Source organism: Eleginops maclovinus, chromosome 15, assembly GCF_036324505.1.
Source record: "Eleginops maclovinus isolate JMC-PN-2008 ecotype Puerto Natales chromosome 15, JC_Emac_rtc_rv5, whole genome shotgun sequence".
Taxonomy (NCBI): domain Eukaryota; kingdom Metazoa; phylum Chordata; class Actinopteri; order Perciformes; family Eleginopidae; genus Eleginops; species Eleginops maclovinus.
In genome coordinates, this window is record NC_086363.1 from 1,380,502 (window position 1) to 1,397,938 (window position 17,437).

Genomic DNA, 17,437 nt, shown 5'->3' on the forward strand with positions numbered 1-17,437 from the left:
TTTACATTAAAAGATCTGTGCCAGCGTATTCCAGTTAATCAGCATCCTAAAAAGAGCTAGAATTATTCTAAATATCAGGTTTTTCTAGAAAAATATAAGGCAAATACTTTGGTGCTGATCTTGCTTATTAGAGATATCAATTCTGTCGAGAACATGACGCCACGGAGGTAAACATACCGTGAGTTGAAGTGTTTTGTACCCCAAAAGAAGCCTATTTGATAACAGATAATTAAAGCCCTTTGGTTTCACACATGTCCCTTCAATTTAGCAAAAGGATGAAGATGATGTCATGTGTATTGCAAATGCGACCTACAGTACGTCATTAGAGGGTTAACGAGAAGGGCCGTCTGTGCATCGCCAGTCTGTGGAAAAGATAAACATGTTTGTGTACGAAGATGATCCAATTTTTTACATATTTTCATTCTTCTGTGTCTCTCTTCAGTCACAGTATGAACAGAAACCACCGTGGAGGAGGAGGAGGAGGAGGAGGAAGAGGAGGAGGGGGAGGAGGACAGTATAGCAACGCCCCCCCGCCAAACACCTACCAAGGAAACTACAGAGCTCCACACAGCGGGGGACACCAGCCTTTCCAACGTAAGACACACACACACACACACACACACACACACACACACACACACACACACACACACACACACACACACTCTCTCTCTTCCTCATGTACGGTTATATTGTGCATATCAAAATCACCATGTCAATATCAAAGCTCTAGGCCCTACTTGTGCTGATTTGGGTTTCCCTGTCCTGTAGTGTGCTCTAAAGGCTTCAGTGCATGTCAACGGTCTGCAAAGGCTACAACCCCAAAGTTCGAAACAGTGACATCACTGCAGAACACGCACGCTTCTATCTGCTAGCTCTCAAACAGTGGACGTGATATAGGCTAAGGGGGCGGGACATCTCTAACTAGGTTCACCAATCACAACAGAGCCAGCCAGCTAACCAATCAGAGCAGACTGGGCTCTGGTTTCAGACAGAGGGTGAAAAGAGGAGCTGCAGCACAGTAGTATGAGAAACATAAAGAGCTTTCTGAACATTAGAGCCTGGAGACATGTCCCAGGAGAGACTCTTAAAACAAGTTCAGCTTCAATATCAATCCTGAGCGACAGTCGAAAAGGCTTTGAAAGTTTGAACCTCACTTTTTCTTTAATGCAAATACAGTTTAAGGTTTTGTATAAAGTAAGTTGAGCGTGCGTCTGAAGTTTGACACTGTTGGATCTGCTGCTGCAGCCTTGTGCTGAACAATGCATCATTATACCCACGAGCGGTTCAGATACTTTTTCTACAATTCCTCCCTTTACAAGATGTCCTGAAGGAGGAGGGCAGCTGTCTGATAACCTCTATACCGTCTGTATTGAACTGAAATATTGAGGAGCAACTTTATAGTTTATCCTCTCACTTCTGGCCTCTGATGTTGATGTCCTACCAGCAGGAAGAAGTGATGCTCTTTTGTTAACAACAGAGACTTAGAGTCCTCCTCCTCCTCCTCTTCCTCCTCCTCCTCTTCCTCTTCCTCTTCCTCCTCCTTCTCTTCCTTTTCCTCTCCCTCCTCATCATCTTTCTTCTTCCTCCTCCTCCTTGTCTTTTTTATCTTCCAGTTCCTCCTTCTACTCGTCATTCTTATTTTTTCCGTCGCCTCGTCCTACTTCTTCTCCTCTTCTTCCTCTTTTCCTCCTACTTCCTCCTTCTCCTCGCCTTCCTTCTCCTTTTCTTCTTCCTCTTCTTCCTTATCCTCATCATCATCCTTATCCTATTCTTCCTCCTCCTTCGCGCCTTCCTCTTTCTCTTCTTCCGTCTCCTTGTCCTCCTCTACTTCTCGGTCGTCTCTTCTTCTTCCTCCTACTTCTCGACTATCTCCTCTTCATCCTCCTTGTTGTCTTCCTCTTCCTGTTCTCTTCTTCTTCCTCCTCGTCCTCCATCTGTTCTTCTTCCTTCTCCTCATCCTCCTCCACTTTATCTTATTCTACTCATCATTCGTCCACTTCCAACTCATCCTCATCCTCCTGCTTCTCTTCATCCTCCTCTTCCTCCTCCTCCTCCTCTTCCTCATCCATAATATCAGGAACAGCATTACCAGTTAACTTTCGTTTGTATCGTATCAATCAATAGGATTGAACTGGATATGTTTGAATTGGGAGCACTGGTTATTGGATTGGTTTGTGTTCATATTTGACCCAAACTAAGCTACCCATCGTAATGGAATCAGAACTTGGCTTTGAGGCGACTCAAATCCTGTTCATATCTAAAAGGAAATGCAGATTTAATGCTTATTTTCAACAAACGTCTCCATCTGAACCACCTAAACCATAACGTCAACAAACCAGTACTGTCGCTATTTCACTTTTCAAACCCGGAGCTAAACTGTGGCTCTTTCGCCCACAATGTGTTGGTTTTCTGAACAATAAACGGACCTCTCTTTGTACAGAGACGTCTGAACGTGGTCTCTTCTCCCCCTCTAATCACGCCGCTCTGCAGTTTGACTTTGATGTTCCAATTTGCAAGTAGATGAATAATCTGCCGTTCCCAGTGATGCCGTGCGGGGGAGTCGCTGCTATTCTGGGGCCACTTGATGCAAATGAAGGTTTTTGGCTCCTCCGGATTGCGGCGGCACCTCCTCTGGCCTCTGCCGCTCCTTCTTAATGTTAAACTCCACAATTAGCCGTGCAGGATCTGCTTCCATTATTAAACCGGTGTAGTTTTTCCATCATCATCGGGGAAATGATTACCTGGACTCTGATCTCGTCCGTATTCGGGTTGATTTCTGTATTAGATAAAACACAGAGAGGATAAATGGAACTGTAGACCTGATATTTTACTAGATTTTGGGTGATTTTTGTCCATTTTAAAGTTATCAATGTTTGGCATTTTGCTCAAACCATCACAAGCTCAGTTTTGGTTTAAAATAACAGATATAGTTCATCTTTTTCTTATAACACAAATTCCAGTATATATTTTACCTTCATTTCAGTTATTTCCTTAATTTTGGGGTAAATTACTACCTGGGTTCTGATTCTCGTCCGTATTCGGGTTGATTTCTGTATTAAAACACCGAGAGGATTAATGATGATGTAGAGCTGATATTTTAGGTGATTTTTGCTATAAAACTCTGACTGTTTCATCAAACTATGACCGTCAAATGCTCAATGTTGGTTTAAAATGACAGGTTTAACCATTAGCAGCTGGAATAATTCACCTTTTTATATATATTTTAATATAGAAACCCCTGGAGCTAAAATGGAAATGTAGACCTGATATTTAATTACCTTTTTTGGGATCTTTGATGTGATACATCTTTGGCTTTTTCCTCAAACCATCGCCATCACATGCTTAATTTCGGTCTAAAATAACAAATATAATTCATCTTTTTCTTATAACACAAATCCCAGTATATATTTTACCTTAATTTAAGTTATTTCCTTAATTTTTGGGTAAATTACTACCTGGACTCTGATTCTCCTCCGTATTCCTGTTGATTTTTAATATAAAAACCTTAACTGCAAAGGTAGCACTGACATTTCATTCGATTTCTGGTCATTTTAAAGTTTTAAATCTTTGTCTTTTTGCTCAAACGATGACCGTCACATGCTCAACTGGAATTATTCCATTGTTTTTACTTAACGCAAATTCCAGGATATTATCGTCGGTGGCCGTTTCCCGTTATTTTTAAGTAAGGCTTAATGTTCAACGAGGAAGTCACACTCTTATTTTTTGTAAGACCGATAACCTTCACATACTCGACTCAATCTAAAATAGAGCAGCTGGAATCATTCAACTATTTCTAATTACAGAAAAGACCCTCGCCCATTAGCAGTCAACCAAACCTCTTCAAACTGTTTTTATTTTGATCTTTTTTGTGATTTTCTGTAAAATGTTGGTGCTTTTTTCTTCATCAAGTTTATTATGTTAAGCATCTGAAGCGTAAATGTTTTATTCCTGCTCAACATTGATATAAAACTCTCAATCTATGAAGAGGAGGAGGATCAGAGCCACGTGTGCATTAGTGTTTGTTTACTACTGAGATGAAGAATCCCGGATTGGTCTTTTAAAAAAACAAACACTTTGTCGGATCTCAAAAACAAAATTCCCTTTTGTCCCTGAACCTCTTCCATACTGCTTCAATCATACATCTGACTGACGATGTAAGATCTATCATAACACAGAGAGAAACTGGATTAAAAACCTGGGCCTTCCCAGTATAACCCGTCCTCTGCAGGAATGTGATTATCTGGACGAGTGTCCTCTCTGCAGCCGGGGGCCGGAGCGGCTTTTGTCCAGGAACACTTTCTGCTCGGCCAGTAATCACCGCAGGCTTTCTGCTCTGGGCTTTTGTGATTATTTTTTTTCGGGGGGCTGATTAGCGTTGTGGGAGACCCGGGCTGGTAATGAGACTGTGGAGTGGACACAGCAACCCCTCCCTCCCCTCCCTTACCCTCCCCTCCCCTCCCTGATAAAAGCTTCTGGGTGTGTGATGCGCTGTGAAGAGGGTTGAAACCAAAGTTAACTTCCCCCTTTGAGCCGCTGCTACCCCCTGCGGTGATGTGTCAACACGCTGCCTCTGAAACACGCCGCTGGGCTTTGTGATCCGCCGCTCCACCGGCTGGAGTTTAATAAGGTGTGGTGGTGGTGGTGGGGGGGGGGAGAGTCCCTGCAGGGGGGGCCATTATTGTCTTTGACACCACATTTTAACCAAAGTAACGGATTCATCATAAGCCTGCAAACACTTGAGAGGGACAACCAAGCAGCGACTCCTGGAACAAGAGGAGCCAGAACCATGTGGAGGACAGTCACTACGACACGCTCAGTACTGAGTAGTATTATGATAAATAGTACCTGAGTATTTCCATTTTATGCTAATTTATACTTTACTCCTCCAAATATCGTCTGTTTTCCACCATTTCTGTCATTTAAAAACACATGATGTAATGCAGGACTGTGCTGCCACTCTACTCAGTATTTTAAGAAGTGTCTTGAACTGAGTTTACGTCAGTTTGAGCAGCACTGAAGGTCAGGCTTTTACTCGCAGGATTATCTGAAGTGTTTCAGATTTGGTTCAAGTGACAACAGAAAATGTTGCTCTAATGTCTCATAAAAAACACTGTCTTGTTTCATATCAGAAGATATTACTCTACTGCTTGTTTCTAAGTAATTAATACTCAACCCTGATTCAAACATCGTACCCTCGAACATGCATCCTAAAACTGACTTTAACACAGACTATTGGAGGAGGTCTTGAGGATATTTATTGACTCTAAAGATGTTTGAGACTAACACAAATACTTGGTGGTATTTCATATTTATTGTGGGAAGAAGTTTAAGGCAAAACGACGACATTATAGGAGTCACTTTCATTGGAAATTAAATGTAATATAGGTCAAAGTGAGCGTACACAAGCGGTCAGTGCTGTCTGCAATAACGTGCAAAAAGAGCACCTCGATCCAGCGTCCTTTCGGGTCACTTTTGACATTTAGAAGTGTCATTATTTAACACATTTTTAGTTGTTTTTGAGAATTATTTAATTGAAAGTTCTTTATTTAATCCAAAAAACATGATAGTTGTAGACAAAGTTCATGTGCAGTAGTTTAAGGAATCAAACACATGTTTGTTTGTTGTATTTGTAGTGAAGACAGCCTCTTTGTGATTGTTGATAAGAGTCAGACCTTCCTCAGGTGTTCTGCACCCAGCTGTCTCATTCAGAGCTTTTAAATCCTATCTGAAATGTTTCTCTTCGTCCTGCAGGAAGAGTTACTGTCCTGCTGCTGAGTCAAACAGTCGCTGCACTAATTGAAAAGAGGCGGAGCGAGGCGTTTAGTTGTTTATGGCGGTTGTAATCCCGGCGTTAATACAGTGCACACACAGCGTGTTTTAAGGATTTAAAGCGTAATCCTCGTTGGCTTTTGTCCGCCGCAGACTGGAGGTCTATACACTTTCAGATCATTGTTAATTAAGGAGATTGACAGGTGTCCACTTGTAATTCTCTCCTTTGAGTCGCACGAGGAGACGCGGAGTTATAATTGGAGCCCGGCTGGGTGGTCCACTTAAAGTTTGTTGGCGCAGGAGATAATCAAACATGAAAACTGAATGACAAAAACAAAATGATAATGTGGCGACAGCAGTCTGCCTGCTGGCGGCTAATTGTGCGGTTTGCTCCTCTCTGCAGCGGAGGACTGGGGGAAGACCTCCTGCAGGATCCACCTTTAAATATCACGTCATAAATCAGAATACTTTATGATTTCTCTTCCATTTTGATGATGGTCATGAGTTCTGAAATGCAGAACAGTCCCTTTAGTGTCCAAAGGTCTCCTGATATGTGGCTTATCATCAGATCTGTTGACCTGCAGGGACTTTCAGTGACGGCTTATCAGCAGGAGGAACACAACGTCTTTATTTGAGTTGCGTCCAGTTTTGGAAATCTTAATCCTAAAACAAGTTTCAGATTTTTGTGTCCCGTCATGCTTAGTGTTTCTATGTCACAGAGACAGATTTCAAACTGTGCAAAAAAAGCCAAAGCTTCAGAGTCATTTAGAGTCGCTTTGACTCGGTTTAAGGAAACCACCTCTGAGTTTCAGCTCGTTTTGCAGCCGGTTCAAAACCACAGGAGCAGCGTAGCTAAACTAACCTGTTCCCCAGTTCAGTACAGGCTTTTGGGAAATAAATGCTAACATTAGCGTGCTAACAGGGGGATGCTTAGCAGGTGTTCTCCTTTAGCGTGTTAGCATGGCCAAGTAAAGCTAATTAGCTTAGCACAGTATGATTGTGCATTTTTGGCAAAAGTACCTCAGTCTGTGGGGACTTGGCTTGGGAAGCGGAGGGTCACTGGTTCAAGTCCCAAACAGAACAGCTACAGATTGACAACTGGTAGCTAGAAGAGGTGCCAGCTTCCTGGGCACTGCCTCGGTGCCATTGAGCAAGGCAAAAATCTAAAATACATAGAATAACTTGAAGAATAAAGTCTGAAATATACAGAAATAAGTCAAATCCTGATTCTTACACCGACTTCTCCCCAGGTTTGTCAATCTAAGCCACACACACACACACACTCGGCCCCCGTAAACAAACCGGCAGCTGGTCATCGCCTTGGCAACAGTGAGTCTGGAAGAAGCCGTTAGCTCCTTTTTTATTTTTTTTAAGTGTGTCTTTGTGAAGGGCCCGCAGCGATGGACCCCGGGCACTTGAGGTGCCCACAATGCTGCCGGCTGAATGCTTATTTCATTTTCTGAACAAAAAATGCAAATGTGGAGGAGCTGCTGCTCTCCCTCGCCTCCCCCCCGCCTCATCCTCACCCTCCATCCATCAATCGTTTGAAAGACATTAATTTTATCATCATAACTTCTTTTTCCATGAGAGAAATTGAAGATTATTTTTAGATCTACAAGGATAAAGCAGAGTTTGGTTCATTAGTATCCATGTTTGATTTTGGGTTTTTAGCAATAAGAGTGTCTCTCAGGTTTTATCGCACCTTTACACCTCAAAATGATCAGAATGGGAAGTATTTCTACTGTTTCATCCTCCTGTTGAGCATTCAAAGTGAACCGCATGTTAAAGACGTACATTTAGGGCACTTCCTCAGTCCTCTTTTCTCCTGTTTCTATAAAAACTTGAGACTTTTCTCTGCAGAGCCTCTTCTGAACGCGCTCTCTTTTGTTCCCGCAGATTCCAGGCAGAACAGCTTGCTGGGAACGCCTCCATCCTACCAGCAGCCCCAGTATCCTCGGTGAGTCTCTCTCTTTGTAAATCTGTGTTTTCTGGATTGTTTTTTGAAGTAAAGTCCATGTTTGCCTGATGGAATTCCCCTCTTTGCTTCATCTTTGTTGGATATAATCACTTATCCAATAAAAAACACGGGAAAGTTGTTGTTTTATGAGATTCATTTTGGTCTTTGTTGCATCGTCAGCCAAGGACTTCACTAACCACTCTTTAAAAAGTGAAATTTTTCCCAGTCACAGCTTCATGCATTTACAAATCAGGCCTTACATGGTATTAAAATGTCTCAAATCAGTCTGTTTTTAAGACGCTTGGACACAGGAAATATAACTTTTACTTCCTTTGGTTAAATCTATGTTTTAGGTATTTTATAAACCACTTTTTAGAGTTTATTTTGTGCCTTTTTTTTAAAGGTCTTTCTGCAGCTTTTCAGCATTTCCATGGTTCATGCTGCTCCATTTTCTGAAGTTGAATCATTTCCAGATAGTAAAGAAATCACATGAAGTGACGCTTTAAAAGAAGGCCTTAACTGGCGTAAAAATACCTCAAATCTATTCGTTTTCTTCAAAATAAAATGGTGGTTAGGTTTTACGACTATTTCTTGCTGACGTTGCATTAAATCTGGATAACTGCATTAAATCCATCATGCATTTCATAACGTGTGGCATTTAGAAAAAGCTTTGAGTCAAACTTTCCTTAAGCTGTAAGAATCCAGATTGTTTGCAAATGCCTTGAAATCTTCACACGGTTTTATTTCGTGACAGCACGTCCACACAAGCCCCTCTTTTTACGACCCTGAGCATTAAAACATGTCCGGGCCTTCCTCCTCTGCTGCTGAATTCAGATTTCTCCTGAGGAGGTTTGTGCAGCTTAATGAGGCGTCACTAAGAGGCCGTCCTGCTATTGATTCTGGGCTGCGGACCCTCTCTCTCTCTCCACTCCTAATCAGTTTTAACTTCTCCGGGCCCATTGTGGCTCGCCGTCACCTCGGGTCAGTAGTTATTAGCGGACACAGTTTCAAAAAACTACTCGGCCCCGGAGTGAATGAAAAGCAGGAGGAACTTGGAGGAGAGGGGATTACCGGTTGAGTCTGAGGAGTGTGACATGGTTCAGTAATGAGGGATGCCGCTGCTCCCCTCTTTGTGACTTTTTAATATCACTGTTGCTTTCACTCTTTGTACGGCGGAGGCTTGGAGGGCCGTGGCGTGCCGGATCGGCGCTCGATCCCACGGAGAATCCGCCGCACTCGCTTTACTTTAGAGATGACGGTTCATTTCATACTCGCCGCTCTCATGTGCGTCTTTGCTAAGTCATCGGAGAGGAGAGGAGGTTTTATGTTCTGGAGAGCGACGGCCCTCAGTAAACGCTCGGCGATGGGAGGTCACTTTAAAGCGGGGTCAGAGGTCGGGTTGCTTTCTGATCAGAAGGTCCAGAGTTTTTAATCGTTCAGCTGGAAATAGGAGCTTATGGCATATGATGCACTGCAGAGCAAACTGGGGAACAGTGTTTAGAGGAGGGGGAATGAACACAGCATTAAACAGCAGATAAATGCTGAATAAAGTCTGGAGAATATCTGGAATAAAATAGGGGGGAATGATGTGGAAATTGTCTGAAAATAGAAATCCCCGTAACGTGCTCACATCGTAGTTCCTCAAGTATTGATCTCAGCAAGACTTATTTTATTATTGAAAACAGAAATCAGTCAAAGAAAAATGTGCATAAGAACGGAAGTTAGTCAAACGTTTCCTGATTCAAAAAGTAACTGCTCAGTCTCAGCTACTTCTAAGATGTTCTGCTTTATTGTATTCATACTTCTGCAGAGGAAACCAAAGTTACCTCTTAAAATGTCATGCTGGTTGACTGACCGTCCCAAAGCTCAACAATATTTTGGTTAAAAATATACTGAGAAGAACCTGAGAGTCTGACTTTAGAGGTGCAGCAGCCAGAGAATAAGTGGAGCTTTCTCACTGTTTTATTTCTCCCTGACTTCAAACTCCAGTAAATACAAAGGCAGGTTTGTTCTAATACATGGAACCGCTTTCCTATATTAACAATACGACTGTGACGTCTTTAACAAACGGACTCAGGGAGGCTTCTTCTTCTCCCGGGGTCTTTATCTCCCCTTCAGGCAGAAACTCTTAAACTCCTTTGATGTGTGACCTTGTCAGGAGTGTTAACAGGTGTGTGTGTGTGTGTGTGTGTGTGTGTTTGCAGTCAGCAGCAGCAGCAGCAGCAGCAGCAGTATGGCGGCGGCGGCAGCGGGGGACACGGCTGGAATCGAGCCACGCAGGCGCAGGGCTCGGCGTACCAGCAGAACCAGAGCCGCGGGGGGGCGGCACCACCGCAGGGCGGATACCAGCAGGGGTACGACGACCGGAGAGATAACCGGGGGCAACACCACCAGGTACACACGGAACACGATCAATATTAGCTTCTACTGACTCCTTAATCCCACTTTCCAGCAGCTCATGAGCCCAGCCAATACTTTTGTTTTGGCTTTAGAGGCCCTGCAGTTCCTCGGGATTGTTACTGTCTCCAAACTGACTTCACTTAAGCCGCAGGATTCCCTCAAGTCCTCTTTTCAGTGTTTCTTTTCCAATATATTTCATAATAATGAAGGAAATCTGTCAGACTTTTACTTTAAAACAACATTTCAGACTTTTTTTGGGGGATTTTGTTTTATTAGAATAGAATTTGGGCTTTTTCTCAGTATCTGTATCAGAAGCTCCAACTAAAATGTGTATTTTGGTGAGCTACAGAAATGTTTCAAATCAAAACAATGAATAAAAGTCAGAATTCAGACCTTTTTGGGGGGGGGATTTTGAGATTTATTTGGGGGGGGGTTTAGAGATTTATTTGGGGGGGGGGTTTAGTTTTTTTTCAGAATTCTGCCCTGAATCTCAGAACCAAAAGCAATCTGTTTTGGTGAGGTCAAAAGAAAAACTCAGACTTTTTTTTTTCTCCGATTGTGAGATTATTCTGTTTTTGCGGGAAAAGTGTTTTTGGAGAGTTTGGACTTTTACTCCAAAACAAATCTTAGTCTGTTGAAGTCAGAATTCAGACTTTAATCTCAGAACTCAAAATAAAGATGTCCCTTTTGGTTTGACCTCAGACTTATTTTCTTGTGAGCCTCATCCTCTTCTGCAGAAAGACTGACTGTTGATGAACTGACTGGTTTTAAACTCCCGCTGGAGTCACATCAGATATTTTGATCACATTTTGTTTTCAGATTTGACCAAAAGTGGTTTTGTTTTTTTAAGACATTCACTTAAGAATGTTACTACAAAGCGTACACTTTTATTAATGAGGATTTTGAGATTTGTTGGAGTTTTGGCTTTTTCTCAAAAGTCTTGAGGTAAGTCAGACTTTATAAATAAATACGGAAATAAAAAAAGTCACAATTCCGACTTTAATTTCCAAACTCAAAATAAAAATTCCAGACTCTTTGTAGTCTTAAGTCCAGCAGTGGCTCAGTCAGTAGGGGCTTGGACTGGGAATCGTAGGGTCGCCTGCTCAAGTCCCGGCTTGAAATATGGAAGGTGGACTGCTACTTGGAGAGGTCCCAGTTCACCTCCTAGGCCCTGCTGTGGTGCCCTTGAGCAAGGCACCGGACACCTCCAACCCCCCTCCCCATTGCTCCCTGGGCGCTGCACGATAGCTGCCCACTGCTCCTAGTACTAGGATGGGTTAAATGCAGAGGACCAGGTTCACTGTGTGTGCTCTGCTGTGTGCATGTGTGTGACACTAAAGAGGGTTTCATCCTCCGACTCTATCTAAGTCGTCCTCCGTGAAACAGACACGTTCTTCTGTCAGCTTTTACATTTCCGTCTTTGAATGTTAGTACAACTGATTTTGTTTTTAACGCCGGCTGGAGCTACCCCAGATATTTTTGTCAGAAATCTCTCTGGTTAATGTTTTACTAAGTCTTATTATTTTGTGTTTCAGGGCTACGGCTCCAGAGGTTACCCGGCCCCCCCTCCCTCCAGGAGATACAACTGGAACTGATTTCATGGTGAAGTCTTTTGGGACTTCGGGACGTTTTTTTAGGAGAGAAATGTCAGAATTGTCTTCATTGTACAATTTAATTTGTTGTATTTCTTTCTTTTTATCCACACAACAACAAAACGTGTATTGTGACTTTGTGATTTTTAAGATGAACCGTAAACCTTATGAAAATACAAGCGTGTCCCGGACAGTCCCGCTGTGGTTCTTCTTTAGGCAGATCTCTCCAGCAGCTTCATGTGTTTCAAACGTAACATAAGCATGTGAAATAAAAGAGTAACACCGATGTGTTCGACAGGAAGTATCTCACCCATAAAGGATTTCCCCTTAAAATCACCCTTACATTTTAACTTAAACAGCAAAACCAACTTTAAATCCTCAATATAATCAAGATTTCTTTTGTCAGTGAGAATAGAAGTTGTGTTTGTCTGAAAGGAATTCTCTTTTCTACAAAGCCATCTTTCTTTAAATCACCCGTAACATTTTATTAATTCAACACTTAAACCCTTAAACGCACTTAAATTAAAAACCACCAAACGCTTTAATGTTCATTTGTTTTGTAATCAGACTCTCAATATAATAGACATGTATTTACTATATTATGGTATGTAGGATAAAGTCTTCTGACGAGAATGATCTCACCCATGAAGGACTTCCCTTAAAGTCACCCTTACACTTTACCTTAAACAGCAACACCGACTTTAAATGTCACTTAATTTATTATTATTCTTATTCTATTTTTTAAAAACTATCAGGTTTTTTTTTGTCTTGTCAGGAATTGTCTGACCCATAAAGGACTTTCTGTTTCTTTACATTCACCCTTACATTTGACTTTATGAAACTATTTAACCTGGCATTGGTTCATGGTTTCATTTCCAAATTTAAAAAGTGGATATTTCAGAATTAAATGCAGAACATTTGAATCATTTTTCGGTTAAAAAAGCCCCATGTTTATCCAAAATGTGTCTTTTTTTACCATTATTTCTCAGCAGCTGTTATTAATAATTGTGATCCAACTAACACAATTTTAGAATGTTTGCTTCAGTCTCAACAACAAACATTAGGATATCCAAAATGCAAAAATCATTTATTCAAAACAAAACGTGACAAAGAAAGAATGACTGGTTTACTCCGGGGGTAATGTGTTCAGACCTCTATTGCTTCACTTTGAATCACCTTTATATTTAAACCTGCAATAATTTAATCTGCGTAAATGGATGAGGAGACGTGGCTCATCCGGAATCTGCTTCGGTCTGATTTTAAGGTTTAAACGCTGCATCATTCAGTCAGTTAAAAAAAAAGAGAGAGAAGATTATTAACATTCAGTCCAAAGCTGTCATTAACAGTTCATTTTTAGCACGGTATTGCTCTTTAGTGTCCCTGTGTGCGTAAAGGAACCAGACTTTTACGCATGGAAAAAAGACGAGAAAAACGGTCTTCTCTTTTTATCCTCCCAAAAACAAATCCATGCCTTTCATGTCTGTTTTCCTCCGGTGTCCCTACCAAGTCCTCCCGTGCAGCAAATGTGATCCCATCATGTTGTTTCTGTAATCGGTGCGCAAAGGAACCAGACGCACGAAAATGATAGAGAAAAAAAAAAATCGTGTGCGTCTATTTTGTCCTCCCCAAAAAGAAATCCAACCCGGGATTCACGCCTCTCAGAACGGGTAAATGTCTGTCTTCCTCCCGGTGTCCCTACCAAGTCCTCCCGTACAGTAAATTGGATCCCATCATGCTGTTCGTGTACTCTATTAGCGCCGCGTCCGTCTGCGTCATGTTGATCTGTGCGTGAAGGCCGAGCGGCGGAGTCTGGGACAGCTCTTCCAGCTCCTCTGCAGAGGACAGAGGGTTCCCGTGCTGCTGCTGCTGCTGCTGCTGCTGCTGCTGCTGCTGCTGTTGAGGGGGGTTCCCGTTCAGCACCTCTACCTGTCTGTTTCCGGTATGGCTGGACTCATCCCGACAGCTTTTACCGTTCTTGGAGAGCACCGGGGACACGGAGGAGGAGCGGTGCGTCGTTGCGCACAGACCTCCAGCTGTGCTTCCTCCTCCGTCCTGCGTCGTCTTGTCCTTGGTCTGCCGCTTCAGCTTGTACCGGTGGTTCTGGAACCAGATCTTGACCTGGTTCGGGCTGAGGTGGATGAGTCCGGCCAGGTGTTCCCGCTCCGGCGCGGACAGGTACTTCTGCTGCTTGAAGCGCCGCTCGAGCTCGTACACCTGCGCCTGCGAGAAGAGCACGCGCCGCTTCCTCCGCGGAGCCGCGTGCATGGTCACCATGGACTTGGCGCAGGGATCCATGCCGGACAAGCTGCTCACCATCCCGGACATGTTCATGCCGCCGGAGGGGTTCATGAATCTGGAGACTTGGAGGAGAAATGATCGTTGATTGGATAAATACATGAGGAAACTAAATTAGAACATGCATTAATCTTATCAGTGTGCTACAGATATTGGATTGTTATTCAATGATGTTAAATTAAATGGGAAAGAAAATTAACAAAAGCAGAAATCAAATCCTTAATGATGCTTTCTTAAATGTTAAAAAGGTGAAATAAAGAAAAGACATTTCACTTCGGTAACAATCATAGTGGTGCATTCATCAAACATTATGGGCAATAAAAGCCTTTCATAAATACATGTATACACATTTGATTAGAAAACTATTTCCGTTCACATCCTTAAGATTATATAATAATAATAATGCATTTTATTTATAGAGCGTTGTTAAAGATGCTCAGACAGTTAATGGTAAAACATGCTTAATATAATTAAAACACATTAATTACAGATTAAAAGCAGCAGAACTCCAAGAACACGTCACTACTAACATCCTTTTGGCCTTAATGAATTAAATGGCATATAATTAATACTTTTTAAAATTGTAAACTAGGCTAATAATACATTAACGAATTAAAGGGGAGAGAAAATGAGTTATATAACCTTAAAAACGAGTAATAATCTCATCTTTAAACATTAAAGTCTTAGGTCAAGAAATCGTTTGTTATTAATACTTTTAATTAGAAAACTGTTAAATAATGAATTTAACTTCAGTAACATCAAGAATCACATCTTTAAAAGCCTTTTAAAGGATTTAATGCCTGTTTTTTGGATATATTTAACTATGACATTTAAGGATTAAACAAAGGGGAAAGTTCACATATTAAACATTAAGGCCTTCATGCATTTAATGGGTTTTAATTAATACTATTTTGTTTAATTAGAATTTAATAAAGATTTACACGAGATGAAAATATTAGTGGAAAACGAGAAAACTTAAGATAATAGTTAATTTATTAAAGCAAAACAGACCTTTTATACGTTCATCCAAAGAAAGATGTTGTGGTCACTGATTATTTAAAAGCTATTAAATCCACAGAAACTTTAAAATAACAAACTTTTAAAAATGGTTATTTATTTATTTGTTTGTATATCTTTTCAAGAGTAAATCACAATAAAACAAACGTGAAATGAATGAAAGCTAAAACGTGGCCTGTTTGTGTCTACATGGATGGATATAATATTAGGAATACAGATATATCAAATAAAAATCAAGCTTAAGTTTGGACACGTTCTGCGAACATTACGCATGTTTGCGTAAAAGTGCATTCTTTCCTCTTTAGAACCTCAGATTTAAAATAATATTTTATTTAAATCTGTTTTAATGGTCTGTTGTCGGGGCTCACATTCGCCTCTTTATAATTGTAAAATATCTATAAATTCATTTAAATAAAGATAAACATTTATGACTAAAATAAACATTAAGTACATTTTTAATTCAATACGACATTAGCAATGTTCTGTTATGTTGACTTACCAAACCCTCAGACTTAAAATAATGACATTTTATTGAAAACTGCTCTGACTGGTTTGGTGCTCCGGGTTGCTGTACCATGCCCACATTACGCATGTTTCCATCGTGCGTAAAAGTGCATTATCTCCTTTTTAAAACCTGAGATTTAAAGAAAATAAACTTGTATTTAAAGCTGCTCTTACTTGTCTGGTATCGGGGCTCGGGGTTGCTGTACCAGGCTGTCCCCCCACCCCGCACCGTATCCTGGTAGGACGGCAGGTCTCCCACGGTGCCGATGCCGCCGCTACAGAAGCCTCCGACCGCCCCGGAGAACTGCGGCACTCCGGGCGGGACGTGGTGATGGTGGTGGTAGGGCCCCCCGGGTCCCACTGCTGCTGCTGAGGAAGAGGAGCAGGGTGAGGATGAGGAGGAGGACATGTGGTGATGGTGGTGGTGGTGGTGATGGAGGTGCTGCGTACCGGGCTGGGAGACTTGAGGCTGCCGGTAAGCGAGGCTCCCGGCCGCGGCTTCCATCCCTCCGAACCTCCGGTAGCTGTCCTCCATGGGGCTCAAAATGTCGCTGACTGAGAATGGGGTGGAGGTGGAGTGTTTGGGGCTGAAGGACATGGTGCGCTCTGCCTGGATGCGGTGGAGTTTTGTCCCGGAGACTCCCTCCCTCCCTCCGGTTCTGCTGCTGCTGCGTCCCGGGGAGAAAGTCCAGCTGATCTGGAGGAGCTGCCCTTAACTCAGGGAGGCGGAGCGACTCCAACAATGGAGAGCTGACATTACAGAGGTAAGAGGACGAAATGGTTTGGACCTACTTTCTTTCTTCTTCTTCTTCCGCTTTTTTCAGTGACTTTAAAATACTTTGTTGATGAACTTTCCTTTCTAGTTCATCAAAACATATATATATATTTTTGTAAACCAACACTTTTTTCCATCCGAAAAACTCAGTGAGTCAAAAGGTTTTGGACCTACTTTCTTTCTTCTTCTTCCGCGGAGGCACCATATAAGTAACTTTGTGGTCATTTATACTAAAATAACCACACTTTCATCCCATTTATTAAGTTTGGGAAGAAGTTAAAGTGTTTATAACTAATTATAAAGATACTCTTGTTACAAATAAACTCCAATATTCAGGATTTTCCTCAAGTATTGGAATCAAAATATACTAAAAGTGAAAGTACTCGTTATGCGTAATGTCCCATTTCAGGATTTCTCCTCCATTAATGTGTCCATGATAGCTGGTAAAGGTGGAGCTGATTTACATTTCTCGATAGTCAGGTCATAATTAAATAAGCAGTTATAAAAGGTAAATATTTATCTCCAGATTTGTATTTATTGTACTTTGTTTTTTATTTGGAAAAGTAATTCCTTATTAATATTCATTTTGACCACTTTTCTCCACTGCTTTATGTGAATGAACACTTAGTCTTACGCCGTTATATTTACCACATTACACTTTATTTACGATGATTACCAAAGTATAAAGGTTTCTTGTTTATGTTCAATATGCATGTCTCTTTTTCTTACATAAATTGAGATTAAATCCTCCTTTCAATTCAGGAAGTCAAAACTGCGAGAATTTCTTGACTTTTTAATATAATTTAAAGTCGAAAAATGATTTATATTCATTATTATTTATTGATTAAGAAACAGCTAAGAGGATCGGAATATAAGTTTGTTTAACCACAGAAAAATAAGTAACTGAGGGATAGTTTTAAGCCCATAAAAGCAAACAATGACATTAAAGTAGAAGCCACCGACGGCCCTTCAGTCATTCATCCGTTTCTCCTGAAAGATCAGAAGTTCTTTTTAAAGTTGAATTATTCATTTAATTAGTTTAACATATTTTATCCTCCAGAATTGTAATGAATAAAAAAATCCTGTCTCTTCTAATTGTATTTTATGAATCCAAAGATATTTCCT

The 17,437-nt window shown here is 41.3% G+C and overlaps 2 protein-coding genes across 2 annotated transcripts in view; one reads left to right on the forward strand and one right to left on the reverse strand.

Annotated features, from left to right (window-relative positions):
* Positions 1-12,649, forward strand: part of xrn2 (5'-3' exoribonuclease 2) — a 34,368-nt gene extending 21,719 nt beyond the window's left edge. Inside the window, 4 exon segments of the mRNA XM_063902385.1 lie at positions 443-594; positions 7,669-7,729; positions 9,934-10,123; positions 11,665-12,649. Coding sequence (XP_063758455.1) covers positions 443-594; positions 7,669-7,729; positions 9,934-10,123; positions 11,665-11,724 — 463 coding nt within the window. The 3' untranslated portion in view covers positions 11,725-12,649.
* Positions 12,650-12,860: 211 nt separating this feature from the next.
* Positions 12,861-16,135, reverse strand: nkx2.4b (NK2 homeobox 4b). Its single transcript, XM_063902386.1, has 3 exons — positions 15,988-16,135; positions 15,712-15,906; positions 12,861-14,081 (listed from the first exon to the last, which is right to left on the reverse strand). The coding sequence occupies exons 1-3, from the start codon at positions 16,133-16,135 to the stop codon at positions 13,417-13,419; spliced, it is 1,008 nt and encodes a 335-aa protein (XP_063758456.1). The 3' UTR covers positions 12,861-13,416.
* Between the last annotated feature and the right edge of the window lie 1,302 nt (positions 16,136-17,437).